Source organism: Neltuma alba, unplaced genomic scaffold (assembly GCF_004799145.2).
Source record: "Neltuma alba isolate B1F8T4 unplaced genomic scaffold, ASM479914v2 tig00006413_pilon, whole genome shotgun sequence".
Lineage (NCBI taxonomy): Eukaryota > Viridiplantae > Streptophyta > Magnoliopsida > Fabales > Fabaceae > Neltuma > Neltuma alba.
The window spans coordinates 37,950-53,495 of NW_021634454.1; the positions used below are offsets into that span (position 1 = coordinate 37,950).

General features: G+C 32.5%; 1 protein-coding gene across 1 annotated transcript; it reads left to right on the top strand.

The window, feature by feature from the left end:
- Positions 1 to 14,112: 14,112 nt before the first annotated feature.
- On the top strand, positions 14,113 to 15,284 carry LOC114750284 (zinc finger BED domain-containing protein RICESLEEPER 2-like). The gene is made up of 3 exons (XM_028938856.1): positions 14,113 to 14,649; positions 14,726 to 15,059; positions 15,169 to 15,284. The coding sequence occupies exons 1-3, from the start codon at positions 14,113 to 14,115 to the stop codon at positions 15,282 to 15,284; spliced, it is 987 nt and encodes a 328-aa protein (XP_028794689.1).
- The last annotated feature ends 262 nt before the right edge of the window (positions 15,285 to 15,546 follow it).

Here is a 15,546-nt window from a genome sequence, read left to right on the forward strand (position 1 = left end):
TTCAAACTTAAAATTTCACTTAATTTGGGTTACTATTTATTGTAACCCTAATAAAGGCCAAACTTTAAAAAATCATAATTAAGTGGTTCTAAGTTTTACCTAAAGCTCTTAACACAGTCTTTAAGGGGAAAAAAATACTTATTAGTATCCAGAATTCTCCAGTTAGTCTCAAATTTCACGTAAAGTAGTACTGTTCATATGTTTATATTTTAATTTTGGGTTAAGGTGCAATTTTAACAACAAAGTTTTCCCGAAAGAGCACTGGGCACCATAAAGTTTATTTGGGTGCAAAAATATACATGAAGTTGTCAAAAGGAAGCATCTGGCACCATGCCGTTAATGTCCGTCAGTTTGCCGTTAGAGGGGCTCACAAAGTCAATTTTAAGGTGCATTTTTAACAACAAAGTTTGCATCAAGGGGCATTAGGCACCATGAAATTTATTTGGGTGTAAAAATATACATGAACTTTGTAAAAGGAAAAAAATAACAAAATTCTTCAACCTCCATAAACATCCATTAATTTTATTCTTTTTGGTCTCACCAAATGCTATATTTTCTCTCTGTAAATTTTCACTTCCAAGCTGATCCATCTTTCTCTCATCATAGTCAACACGCACACTCTCTCTGTCATGATGTTTTCTGAGCCTCCAAGCCTTTTATATGTATTTAAGCAAAACACATCTTTCCCTTCTAGGATATGAGGTTCATTCCTTGCACCCGAGTACTACCTCCAGTCCTTAATATACAATCCAATGGACTAATTTGAGGAGATTAAAATAAATAAATAAATTACTTTAAATATTATATTTATTGTTTTTTCTCCAAATTAATTTTCTTGGCTTGTAAACTAATATATAATTTAATGATGCATATAAATATTTTAGAGAGATCATGTACTATATGCTATTGCGTCAAATAAATAAATAATATAATATTTAAAGTAATTTATTTATTTATTTTAATCTCCTCAAATTAGTCCATTATTGGATCGTATATTAAGGACTGGAGGTAGTACTCGGGTGCAAGGAATGAACCTCATATCCTAGAAGGGAAAGATGTGTTTTACTTGAATACATATAAAAGGCTTGGAGGCTCAGAAAACAACATGACAGAGAGAGTGTGCGTGTTGACTATGATGAGAGAAAGATGGATCGGCTTGGAAGTGAAAATTTACAGAGAGAAAATATAGCATTTGGTGAGACCAAAAAGAATAAAATTAATGGATGTTTATGGAGGTTGAAGAATTTTGTTATTTTTTTCCTTTTACAAAGTTCATGTATATTTTTACACCCAAATAAATTTCATGGTGCCAAATGCCCCTTGATGCAAACTTTGTTGTTAAAAATGCACCTTAAAACTGACTTTGTGGGCCCCTCTAACGGCAAACTAACGGACATTAACGGCATGGTGCCAGATGCTCCCTTTTGACAACTTCATGTATATTTTTGCACCCAAATAAACTTTATAGTGCCCAGTGCTCTTTCGGAAAAACTTTGTTGTTAAAATTGCACCTTAACCCTTTAATTTTCTAGAATTTATGCCCAACTTTGAAGGGGCATAACTTTTTGTACAAAACTCCAAATTTAATGAAATACCACTTGTTTTAAAACTAAAAATGTGATCTATAAGCCTGTCAAATTTCAATCAAATTATCAATCAATTGCATAGAATTTTGTTGGTCAAACTTTACCCTTAAAAAGTTAACTTTTATCCCTTTTTATTGCCATTTTAGGTTGTTTTTCTCTTTTCATTCCATATGACCATTCCAGTCATATATCTTATGCCAAAACATGATTCCTTGGTCAAATATTAACACGCATACCACTCTTTGATCATTAATACAAATTTTCAACATAATTTACAACAATTCATAATAATTCATAATAGTTACAAACATTGTTCCAAGAAGCATAATAGTTAATTATCTCCCAAAATGATCTTTTTTCCTTTGTCCTTGCTTCGTCCAACCTCTAGTTGGTAAATATTTAAACATAAAGGACTGAGATTTCATAAAAATCTCAGTAGCACTGAATCATAATTTTCATGCAATTCATGCTATGTAAAAATATGGCATGTGATCATGAAATTAACATCATTATGTAACATTTCATATGCATATCATTTGCCATGGGAAGAGAGCAATCAAGCAAGCCATTATATCACTCCTCATAACATATTGCCAAGGCATATTCAACATAGAATTCCATACATAATCATATAATTTGCTCAATCACATCATAACAACATAAATCAAATAACACATACACCTTTAAACAAGCAAGAAAGCATTCAAATTATGAGTTCAATGCTACCTCTTACTCAAGTATTCAATTCGGCCTCTTTAAGGATTTTGTGCTCCTCTTTGTTTTCTTGCACAATACCTATCAATCTAAGCATAAACACATTTCAAATTACCAATAATCTAAGTATAAACACTAATACCCAACATTAAGCTCAATTCAACCCATTTTCCTTGATTTTTGACATAATTATTTTTTCTTTGTTTCAATCAATCTCTTGGATCATTCCTACACAATTTTTTATGTATAAGCCAAATATCAAATTAAATTTAAGAAAATCACACTCCTTCCTCTTCAAACTGATTTAGTCGAAGAGGTAGGGTTAGGATTCCAAAATTTTTATTTTTGAATCCAATGATTTTAAGCACTTTTCTTTAGTGTTTCCCTACACAAAAATACCTTTTAAACTTATTGGAATCATCAATCACATTAAAACAATCTCAAACATTAAAATCGCATAGTGGCCGAATAGGGTATATATAACCCTAACTTTGGTTTTCTTCCAAAATTCAATCCAAACTTCAATCACACATACAATTCTAAGCTCATATTCATGGTTTCTATCCTTCCCGAAACCTTTGTTGAATTGACCGAAATTTCACAGCATGTGGCCCTTAGGTTTTGTCATGAAATCTTAATCAAAACAACTCTTAAATCTAACTAAAATCAGGCTTAGACATACCTTAATGGATCCTTGCTTGAAGCTTGATAATTTTTTCTTGATTTAGAAGGCTTTAGGTGCTGTTTAAGGTTGAGTTTTCACTTAGACAGAATTTTCCCTCATTTTCCCAATTTTGGCCAAATTATGTGACTTTTAGGGGGGTATTTATAAAGCTCAAAATCTGACCCTCTCCCCTCCAAGATGGTGCCTTTTTCTGCCATCTAAGGGGCCATGTGTCCCTCATCATATGCCTCAATTTTCAGATCAAGCCAAGTGTCTCTTTTTCTTGATTTTTCTTTTGGATTTTGGGCTTAAATTGGGCTTAAACTCTCTTTAATTATTGGGCCATAGCTGCACAAAATTTCCGGGCTTTATTGGCCCAATATAAAGCCTAAAACTGATTTAAAAGGGAGAAGAAGTGTGGTCCAATCATAAATATCAATTGCTAACCAAAACTCATTATTTCAGTTACTATTTTCAAAAATAGTTCTGAGCCTCCAAAAATTCATTTATTTCCATCACAAATCCTCTTTTAATATAGAAAATTCCTCTAAAAAATTTTAAAATTTATCTCAAAATCTAGTTATTTATTTTGAATTTTCTCTAAAATTCGGGCCTTACCGATAAGATCTCAGTGATAAATATTCTAAAATTAATTCTTGCATTTTCAAGATCTGGAATCAATTTTATAAATTCAAATAAATTCTTAAATAGTTTTTCCAAATTTTTTCAAGAATTATTGGGATCTCTACATAATTAAAATAATTACTTTTGCTCAATTTTCACTATTTTTCCTAAAAAACGTCTATTTTCAAGAAATTCTGTAATAAGTTATTTTCATGCTATTTTTACTTCCAGAGCCTTAAATAGGGTTCTAAAACCTCTAATTCATTATTTTTCCAATTTTTGGGAATTTTCTAGAATTTTTCTCAAAATTTTCTATTTTGTTCTTCTTAAACCGATAATTTCAAAAATATTAGTCTAGATCAATCTAGGTTTTATGCCATGTCTGGTTTCGTCAGCTAGTCTACCTTTTTTATTGGCCCTTAACTTAATTTTTCATGCTGATCATCAGGGTTAAATTTTTGCGGGATTTGACATTACATTGGTGATAATGAAGGTGGCGAAATTAGTGCAGAGAATAAAGTTGGTGGTTTGAAGGAAGATGATGTTAAAGAGAATGAAGTTGAGGCGATGAAAGGATTTGGGCGCTATAATGAGATTGAGATTTATTTTCCTAGGAATATTAGAGATAAGATTCTCATTATAACTTTTTAATTAAGAAAACTTACCAAAATAAATTAAAAATACTTTTTAGTTATTTTACATTTACAACTTGCTATTTCTAGGTGGATTGTGGAAAAAAAGGTTCTTCCTAAGTCTATTACTATCCTATTTCACATGTTATGTATTTGGAAAAAAATGTGTTGTTAATTCCAAGTTAAGATTTATTATTTCACAATTAAGACTTTTTATTCCCAGATAAAGTATTGTTATTTTTAATTGATTCCCATGTTATTTCACATGTTATGTATCAAGGAAAATCATGTTATTAATCTCAACTCGAAATTTGTTATTTCACAATTAGGGCTTCTTATTCCCAAATGAAGTGTTATCATTTTTAATTGATTCACATGTTATTTCACATTTTATGTACCAAAAAAAAATTGTGTTGTTAATATTAACTTGAGGCTTGTTATTTCCTAATCAAGGATTGTTATTCCCAGATGAAGTGTTATCATTTTTAATTGATTCACGTTATGCATTAAGAAAAAAATGTGTTGTTAATCCTAACTAGGGACTTGTTATTTCACAATCAAAACTTGCTATTCTCAAATAAAGTGTTGTCATGACTTGAAATCAAAGTAAAGGAGTTAACTTATATATATTTCAATAATAATGCTAACAAAACTTGTTGGCTTAGTGTTAACCTTTAATTTTCAAAACCACTTGGTTAGGGATCAATTCCTACCAACCCTACTTAAAAAATCCTCCTACTTCTTTTAAGAAAAAAAATCCTCCTGTCTAAAAAAAACAAAAAAACCTCCCACCGGTGGTGTTAGTAGGCGGCTGATGGCCAGTCGCCAATGTACCTTTTTTAGGGGGGAAAAAAGGTATTTTTGTCATTTTTCTTAAATTTTAATACCTCAAATTAGTCATACTTTCATCTTAGGGATTTTGAAATCTTAGAGCCCATTTGATAGAAAGAACTGGTTGGAATGAAAATTTTCTAATTGAAAGCCTGTTTAAGAAGCCTTGGGATGGAAAATAAGTTGATCAAAAATCTTATGTTTGGTTGGATGAAAATGGGTTGAAAAATTGTGCAATTTTACCATATTACCTTAATAAAAGAATATAATATTATTAAATAAAAATGCTTTTTAATCTTATAGAATAATAATATTATTAAAAAATTTGATAATTCAAAAAATGAATAAAAATATATTATAATTGAAATAATTCAATATAAATATTAAAATTATATCGATATTGAATGAATAAAAACTAATTCAATAACAAAATATAAAATAAAATATAATAGAGAACTTTCAGCAGGAGTGAAAATAAATCTACAAGCGAAAAAGAATGAATTATGATCGAGTAATTTACAAACCCGGATGGACATGAATAAAGTAATTCAAATGCGAATTTTTAGTGAACATTCATTTCTTAATTTAAATTTAAATGGGTCAAATAATTTATCATTGGACAATGTAATAAGACCCATTCAAAATCTCTTAGTATTTTAAAATTTATTCTTAAGATTGTGAGCTGATGTCGTGAACATTTTCAAAAAATAGAGTAACGTTGCATGACTAAATTATTTACATAGATGTTATTGAAAAGCTGATTGAGCCTATATTTATATCAAACAATTTTCACTTTAATAGTATTTATAGTTTGTGAGATATTATAATAACATTAATCAAATGTCAAAGTTAAAACATTTCTGACTTTTGTTCACAATTTTTATCATAGCTTTATAAATATAAATTTTTTTTTGAATGGCTTACATTTCATTAAAAAATATATTTAAATAGCTTTTCATTGGTAAGTCATTTGCCCAATTTAAATTTAGACTGATAAAGTTATGTGTGATAAAATTCGAGCGTTAATATGACAAGTAAAAGAGCAAGCAAATTAGAACATGATGTAATAAATTTAAATTTTTTTGCATCAAATTTAAATTAGCTTAAGAAAATTCAAATTTAATGTAGCAGATTTGAAAGTATATTCTTACATCAGGTTTGAATATGCTCATTTCCTTCTTGCAGCTTAAAGGTTAACTAGGTTTATTAATATAAATTGAAATTTGTATTAAAAAGTTTCTATTTATGGGCTATACATTTCAACTTTTCGCATAAAATTCAAATTTCATCACATCTTCTTGGACACTCTCTGATATTCTATTTTGGTGCACTAAACAAGGCAACTTTTAAATAAATATAACTTTCTTAAGTTAAATTCAGATTGGGTAAATAACCTATCATTGAAAAGATCTCCGAATCTAGTTTTTAACGCAATAAGATCTATTGAAAAACCCTTTACAATTTTAAAGTTACGATTGAAATGGTCAGCAAGGGTCATAAGTGTTTTTCTCATCAGATTTTAAACCTGATTTGAAAAATCATATCCATCTCAAATGACAACATTTTTCTTAAGGCAGAAGTTGTTGAAAAGTTTATTGAGTCTAGTTTTATATATAACAAGCTTCACTTCAAAAGTATTTACATATGTGCCATGAATGCTAGGCAAGTTTTAAATTTGGTGATTGAATTAAAGGGCTTATGGGTCAAGCATGGGTGATATTTTTCCACTTATGCTGATGTGCTTTCTGGGTGCAAATGTTTGCCTTTTGAAGCAGTTGTAGAATGCTTTTCCTTATCACCCACTCGAAGCTTTTTTTTTTTTTTGGGGTTTTTAATTAAAGAAATATTTTGTTCATCTATTGACATTGGCCAATCTTTACGGCATAATTTTTCTTTTTTGTTTTTAATGAATGAAAACGTTTTGTTGGTCAAAAAGAGGGTAAGAAGTGATAGATATGAAGATGAAAAGGAAAAGGATATGGAAAAAAGAAATATGAGGAGAGAAGAAGAAGTAGGAGCACAAGGAGAAGGCAGATAGAGCTGGAAAAAAGGGCCAGCTCGACCCTGCAGGGCTGGCGGGCTTAAAAGGGCTGACCCTACAGGGCTAAAACTTAAAAAATGTCTCAATTTGCTAGGCCCGACCCTTAAGTAAATAGGCTTAGAGCTGGCCCCATTTAAAAAAAATTCTATTTTTTATATTTCTTACATATTTTATCAAAAAATAAAAATAAACCAAAGAAATTACTAGCAAAAACATAAATATGAATTAAATCACAATATGAAAGATCATCATATCTAAATGTCCATCAACATATAAAAAATCTAAAACATCTATTAGACATAACAAGTCAATAACGTTAACATCCAAAAGTTTTATTAAAAGTAGACAAATGCTTTCAGTAAAAAAAAAAAAAAAAAGTGGACAAATACTATCATCACTATCATCAATTGTAAAGATATTTGATTGTGCTTCACTAGTAATAGGCTCTTCTAAAAATATCAATGATTTCTTTTCAATACTATTTAGCTATTCTGGAGTATAATATATCTTCTTCTGTCTTTTTGAATTGGATTTTTTGCCCACCATTAAGTTTATTTAAAAGCATTAATGTTAAGTTTGTTTTGGAGGTTTCAACTTAGTAATTACTGGGGATTGATTCTGTGTTGTCTACTTACTACCTCCAGTCCTAGTTATAAGACCTCATTTGTAGTCTATAAATAAGGTTTTATAATTAGGACCAGAGGTAGTATTTATTTTCTCAGGCTTCAATTGTGAAAATCACTTTGCTGCATAGTCTCATTGGAAGTTTGAAATATCTCAGCACTTTGGATTGATCCATAGTATGTTCTTAATGAGCTAACTATGTCATCCTCTTTTTGCTTTTGTTCAGGATGGTTTTCTTTGGTTTTGTCTAGCTTGCTTGTCTAACTCTATTTAAATATAGGGGTTAAGGTGCAATTTTAACAACAAAGTTTTTCCGAAAGAGCACTGGGCACCATTAAGTTTATTTGGGTGCAAAAATATACATGAAGTTGTCAAAAGGGAGCATCTGGCACCATGCCGTTAATGTCCGTCAATTTGCCGTTAGAGGGGCCCACAAAGTCAGTTTTAAGGTGCATTTTTAACAACAAAGTTTGCATCAAGGGGCATTAGGCACCATGAAATTTATTTGGGTGTAAAAATATACATGAACTTTGTAAAAGGAAAAAAATAACAAAATTCTTCAACCTCCATAAACATCCATTAATTTTATTCTTTTCGGTCTCACCAAATTCTATATTTTCTCTCTATAAATTTTCACTTCCAAGCCGATCCATCTTTCTCTCATCATAGTCAACACGCACACTCTCTCTGTCATGTTGTTTTCTGAGCCTCCAAGCCTTTTATATGTATTTAAGCAAAACACATCTTTCCCTTCTAGGATATGAGGTTCATTCCTTGCACCCGAGTACTACCTCCAGTCCTTAATATACGATCCAATGGACTAATTTGAGGAGATTAAAATAAATAAATAAATTACTTTAAATATTATATTATTTATTTATTTGACGCAATAGCATATAGTACATGATCTCTCTAAAATATTTATATGCATCATTAAATTATATATTAGTTTACAAGCCAAGAAAATTAATTTGGAGAAAAAACAATAAATATAATATTTTAAAGTAATTTATTTATTTATTTTAATCTCCTCAAATTAGTCCATTGGATCGTATATTAAGGACTGGAGGTAGTACTCGGGTGCAAGGAATGAACCTCATATCCTAGAAGGGAAAGATGTGTTTTGCTTAAATACATATAAAAGGCTTGGAGGCTCAGAAAACAACATGACAGAGAGAGTGTGCGTGTTGACTATGATGAGAGAAACATGGATCGGCTTGGAAGTAAAAATTTACAGAGAGAAAATATAGCATTTGGTGAGACCAAAAAGAATAAAATTAATGGATGTTTATGGAGGTTGAAGAATTTTGTTATTTTTTTCCTTTTACAAAGTTCATGTATATTTTTACACCCAAATAAATTTCATGGTGCCTAATGCCCCTTGATGCAAACTTTGTTATTAAAAATGCACCTTAAAACTGACTTTGTGGGCCCCTCTAATGGCAAACTGATGGACATTAACGGCATGGTGCTAGATGCTCCCTTTTGACAACTTCATGTATATTTTTGCACCCAAATAAACTTTATGGTGCCCAGTGCTCTTTCGGGAAAACTTTATTGTTAAAATTGCACCTTAACCCTAAATATAGAGTAAAAATTTTGATATAGTCACTATAGAAAATGTGTTTTATAAATATATACAAATTGATACGTATCTGTTGGTTCAATCATTAAAATTTTTGTTTTAATAAGGGGAATGTATTTTGTTTATTTTAATATATAACTGTTGGTTCAAATAAATACAAATTTGAAATCTGATTTAGGATATGGAGAAGATATTTTTATTTATTTTAATATCATTAGAGACTAAGATGTGAGCTAAGGTAAGTAAAAGACTGAAAGTAAAACCTAGAAAGGGAGAGTGTGTAAAATGTTAGGGACTTAGGTTAGGATCAAGAAAAAAATATAAATTAAGAAAAAAAATTACTATTGGCAGGTTTAAACGGGTCGGCTTGTGGCCCTACAGGGTCGACCTTTTTATTTTTCAGCCCCATAGGGCTAGCCCTTTTAAGTCCAAGTATTTTTGGAAGACCCTAAATTACAAGCCCAACCCTCAACTTAAACGGGCTTAAATAGGTTCAGCCTGTTTTTCCGGCTCTAAAAGTAGAGTAAGAGTGTGTGTTTGGAGGGGCAAACTTATCTTTTACATTTGCCTACTTGTGCTGCAACATGGGTTTCCACAAAAATGGGTGGGAACTAAATTTTTTTTATTCTGAGATTTGAATTTAAAACCTATACATAACCTCATGAATGCTAGGGATTCCATTTTAAGTGTTAAGATAGAGGCTTTGATTAGCATGAGAACTGACTAGTTCAGCGTAAGGTTATATCTTTCCTAGTGTAATATCCAAATAACATGCATGACTTCTGAGTTCTTGAGATTAGAAAAGTTTGTTTGAGATGAAGCCTTATTTAGTGAAATATTTAACTGGATTTGAGGACAACTGCTCCTATGTGACATTGACACCATATAGTTGGTGTTAGACTTCTAGACCCTAAGCTTCCTTACTCTTTTCTGTTTGGGATCTCTTTGCGTTTTATCTGGCAAGTTCTATTTGAAACTTTTCTATTACAGAACTAGCAGGGGAAGGAAAAGAAATAGAGAAAAATTTAGAAAAGGGGATAAAAGAAGGGAGGAGAGAAAAAAGGTGATAAGAAAGGGGAAGAACAAGAGGAAGAGGGAGAAACAGAGATAGAGGGAGGAAGAGGAAATGTGATGATGGGGACCAAGCATATCATTTGTAATATAGCAGCTCATGCAACTCGGGCACAAGATCGTGAATATTTAATAATGAACTTTGGTATCAAATAAATAATAATTAACTCTGGTATCAAATAAATAATAATTAACTCTATGCTAATAGTTCTATCTGTCTACTAGAGAATAAGCCTCATTTTGTTGAACAAGATGTTAGTAAAGCATCATCTACATCCGGCATTCCACATTCTGCTTCTGCTCACACTTCTATGAGTCCGTTTGGATTACTAATAAAAAAAAATAACTTATTTCCAATATGATTTTTAAAAAAAAGATTGGATAAAAGTTAAATTGGGTAATATGATTTGTGTTTGGATTAACTTTTATAAAAGTTAGTTTGTAAAGTAAAAAAGTTGTTTGAATTAGGATTGAATAAGTAAGTTTAGTTTGTAGAATGATAAAAATAAGTATGACTTTTATTAAATAATAAAAAATAATTATAAGTGGAGAAAAGCATAAGAACAACATAAATATAAGGGAAAAAATGTCTTTTAATTTCAAAAAGCTGTTTTTGCATAAATCATAAGTAAGTTTTAAGTGCTTTCACAATCATACTTAAAAAGACAACTTTGACCCGTAAGTCAAATTAGCCAAAAAACTGTTACAAACATCTTCCAACTTTACAAACTAACTTATCACATCTATAGGTAACTTTTCTTCCCTCAAAATAGGCTGTATATTTGCAACGTTTGTATGGTTAAATGCTAACTATTTGCACTACACATCACATAATGCCTAAAGCCTCAGGAACTCCTAGTACTTCTAGATTAGCTTCAGCTTCTTCAATGTCCTCCAACCTAGCTGCTCTATCAACAAACATAGATTGTTTCTCATCTTTAATACCTAGACGAAATATGCCAACTGCAACTATTGCTTCTAACCCTGTTGGCTCCCATACAAGCTCAACCTATCCATCACTACCTTCTATGGCTTTTTCAAAGGGACTTTGGTTACAAACCCTGCAGATGGGTGGGGTACATAGGCCACCATTTCTTCCATATGTCGTTGCTTATCTCATTCCCTTTCCATTTCCAGCACATGGCATTACTCTCCCATCCCAGTACCTAATTCTCAACCTCATGATGTTACTCCTATAGGAGCTACTGGTGCCACTAGGTTGCAAACCCAACTACTTTCTTCAGGTGATTTAATGAACATATACGTCCTCCCAGTAATGGGCTCAGTTGTTGGAAACAGGTCTCCTGAGCTCACCTGCTTGCTAACCAAATGCTCTAAGGCCCAAAAACACCTCACCTAACCAAACGAGGCCTAACACATTTAACATTATAAAACTACTAGATGAGTTGACGTGCAGGCTAGTCTTAAATTCCCATCCAATAGTGTCTCAAACATGACAGGCTTTGATAGAAGTAGAGTCGGTGATATGGATTGAGCTCATGGGCTCAACCCACTGACCCGTCAACAAGTGATAGTTAGGTTGATAAAAATTAGGACCATTTTAAAATGGAAGTTTTGAGCCCATAACTGCCAAGCCTAAACCCGCAGTAGGCTAACCCGCAGGGTTGGCTGGCCAGCCTGTTTAACCTTTTTCTTTTTGCAAATTTTTCCTTTTGCTGCTCGGTCTCTACACTATCAATCTCAACCCAGTCCACAATCCACACTGAGCCCTTGAGTAGTCCATGTCTCAGTCCAACATGGCAACACCAGCACCGCAAGCCCGCAACACGATCCCATTTTTACATTTTGCTTGCGTGTCGGCGTCACACTCCTCCTAGACTCCCACACAACACTGAACACTCCCAGTCCCACTCTCCCAGTCACCCTTGACCAGTCCCAAGTCCCAAGCCCTAAGCTCTTTGTTCTCTGTCTCTACTTTGCACCTTTCCCTTAGTTCATTTTCCAGTCTTCCACATTCCATAACCAGAGGTCCAAACTCCAGAGTCGGTTGCCCCCATTCAGATTTCAGACTTCAGAGCTTGTCACTGCGTCGCCCCCATTCAGATTTCAAAGCTCGTCACAGGCTCACCACGTTGCCCCTACTTGAATCTACCTACCCTAGTCGACTTGAAGTCTTGAACACTGGCAAGTCGCAAGTCTCGTCGATGCGCTACACACACCGACACGCAGGACCTGAGTGCTGGCAAGTCGTGAGTCTGTCAATCATCAGGTATACCGTACTTCGTCTCTTCATAGTTCCTTCTCTGTCTTCGTCTCCCTCTCTATCTCTAGACTCTGGAGTTTGGACTGGTTGAGCTTGAGACTCCAGACGTGAGTGTTGCCTATGTTGGAGTCTAAATATGAAATACGAACTTGTTCTAATTTTGTCTCTTCTTCACGGTCACGGTTCACTTTGGATTTTTGGTAAATTGATATATTATTTATTGTTGTGAAATCTCAAATGTGAAATACATTGAATATTGGCTGTATAACGTATTGAACTTGTTGTTGCTGGTGGTTGTATAATGTATTGGACTATTGGTTTTGTATATAAGATGTCATCTGCTAGTCCTAGTGTGCCTGTGCCTGATGACCAATGTTGTTGTTGATGGAGACAAAAGGTCTGAAGCTAACTCTTCTGTGCATGACAATGGAATTGGAAAGAAAGCTAAAAAAAAATGTACATCTGAAGTGTGGAGGTATTTTACTAAAATTGGCAAAGTAGATGGGCAAGAAAAGGCTACATGTAAAGGCTGTGGAAAGGCTTTTATTGTTGGGGGTAAGAATTATGGCACTTCCATCCTTTGGCATCATGTGGATTCATGTCATTTAGTCCCTAAATACCATGACATTGGTAGTATGATGTTAGACCAAGTTAGGAAAATGAGAGCTAGACATCTTGATAATAACAAATTCCAGGAATTGCTTGCTAAGTCTATCATTGTGAATGATTTGCCATATTCCTATTATGAATACAAGTAGTTAGGGAAACACATCAATTTTTGAATCCTGAGGCTAGGTATTTTACTAGAAAAACTGTTGTGGTTGATGTTTGGAATCTGTATCTTAAGCAAAAGGAAATTTTAAAAATGACAATTGTAAAAAGTCAAAGTAGAGTATGTTTAACCACTGATTGTTGGACTTCAATAACTACTGAGGGATATCTTTGCTTGATTGCTCACTTTGTTGATGAGAAATGGAATCTCAATAGCAAAATACTTGCATTCACACACTTGGAACCACCACACACTGGAGTTGAATTGGCTAAAAAGGTGTATGAACTATTAGTAGATTAGCGGATTGAGAAGAAAGTGTTTTCTATTATTGTTGATAGTGCTTCAGCAAATGACAGTATGAAAAACATTTTGAAAGAGAGGATGAATTTGAGTAATAGCCTGATATGTAATGGTGAGTTTTTTCATGTGAGATGTTGTGCCCATATTTTAAATCTCATAGTTCAAGAGGGATTGAAAGTAGCAAGTAGTGCTATCTAAAAGATTAGGAATAGCATTAGATATGTAAAGGCATAAGAGGTGAGGGCAATCAATTTCAAGAAGTGCATTGAGCAGGTTGGTGTTAAGTGTTCTATGGGTTTAAGGTTGGATGTTCCTACTAGATGGAATTCAACTCATTCAATGCTTGAAAGTGCACTTTACTATCATCGTGCTTTTGCTACTTTGGCTTTCAATGATACAAATTATCACCATTCTTTGACAATTGATGAGTAGTCTAGGGCAGAGATGATTTGTGAATTCTTGGCTCCATTTGCAAGGATAACGGAGTTGATTTCTGGCACATCATATCCAACTTCAAACTTGTATTTTGTGCAGATATCAAAAATTAAGTTACTACTGAAAGAATTTCTAGATCATGATGATGTTGTGATCCAAAATATCGCTGCAAGTATGCTTGAAAAGTTTGACAAATATTGGAGTGATTATAGTGTCATTCTTGCAATTGCAATCATTCTTGATCCACGGATGAAGTTTGATATAATAAGGTTTTCTTATGCACAACTTGATCCTGTGAATCATACTGAGAAGATTGAACATATTAGGAAGAAGATGTACTTAGTTTTCAATGAATATAAAATCATGGATGTGGTTGGATCATCATCGTCAACTCCTAGTCCTATTGTTGCTCCAAATAATGATTCATGTTCTTCTAATGCTAGTGACATGAACATTATATTGCCAAGAACATCAAATCGACCTCCTTCTTATCCATCTAAAGGTGGTATTATGAGACATGGCTGTTTAAACACTATGGCTTTTGGGGTAAGTTTGATATTCTTTCATTTTTATTTGTCATAATATTATTTTAGATTTTTTATTGACACTTTTTATTTTGTAGGATTATCTCAAATGCAACAGCAAGGACATTGCATCAATGGAAAAGTCTAAACTTGACTTTTATTTAGAAGAAGCAACAATGGATCCAAATCTGTTTTTGAAGATGGATGTTTTGGATTATTGGAGGACTAATGCAGCTTGCTTTCCCTGTCTATCAAAGATGGCATGTGATATTTTGAGCATTCCAATCACCACAGTGGCTAGTGAATCAGCTTTCAGTATTGGTTCACGAGTTCTCACAAAGTATAGAAGTTGTCTTCTTCCACAAAATGTGCAAGCCATTATTTGTACCCGTAATTGGATGCTTGGTTTTCCATGTGATGATTCTGATGAAGGTAATAGAATTATGTTTATTTCTTTGTTTCTTTATCTCATTTTCATTATTTATAATTATCATAATATAATGTATTTTTCACTTTGTCTTTTGAATTTTATGTGTGGTAGAGCCAACTGAGCAAAAAGATGATGGTTCTCAAGCTCAACCAAATAATTTCATGTCTTCAAATCATGCCTCTAACTCCAACACTATCAATATTGATGGTCGAGCACTTGATAGTTGATAGTGATTTGTGTAGTGACATTCTGTTTGTGACTTTGTGGTGGTGTTAATTTGGATTTATGTTTTAATTTGAGATGTTTGTTAAATTATTAAGGACATATCATGTTCATGTAATCATATGTTTAATATTTTGATATATTTGAAAGTTGAAACTTGAAACCTTGGATGGATTTCATGTTTTATTTATGATAATTCTATTTGTATTTTTATTTTAGGTATTTAAGAATTTGAGACTTTGAGTAGATTTTATTAAAAAAAAGTAA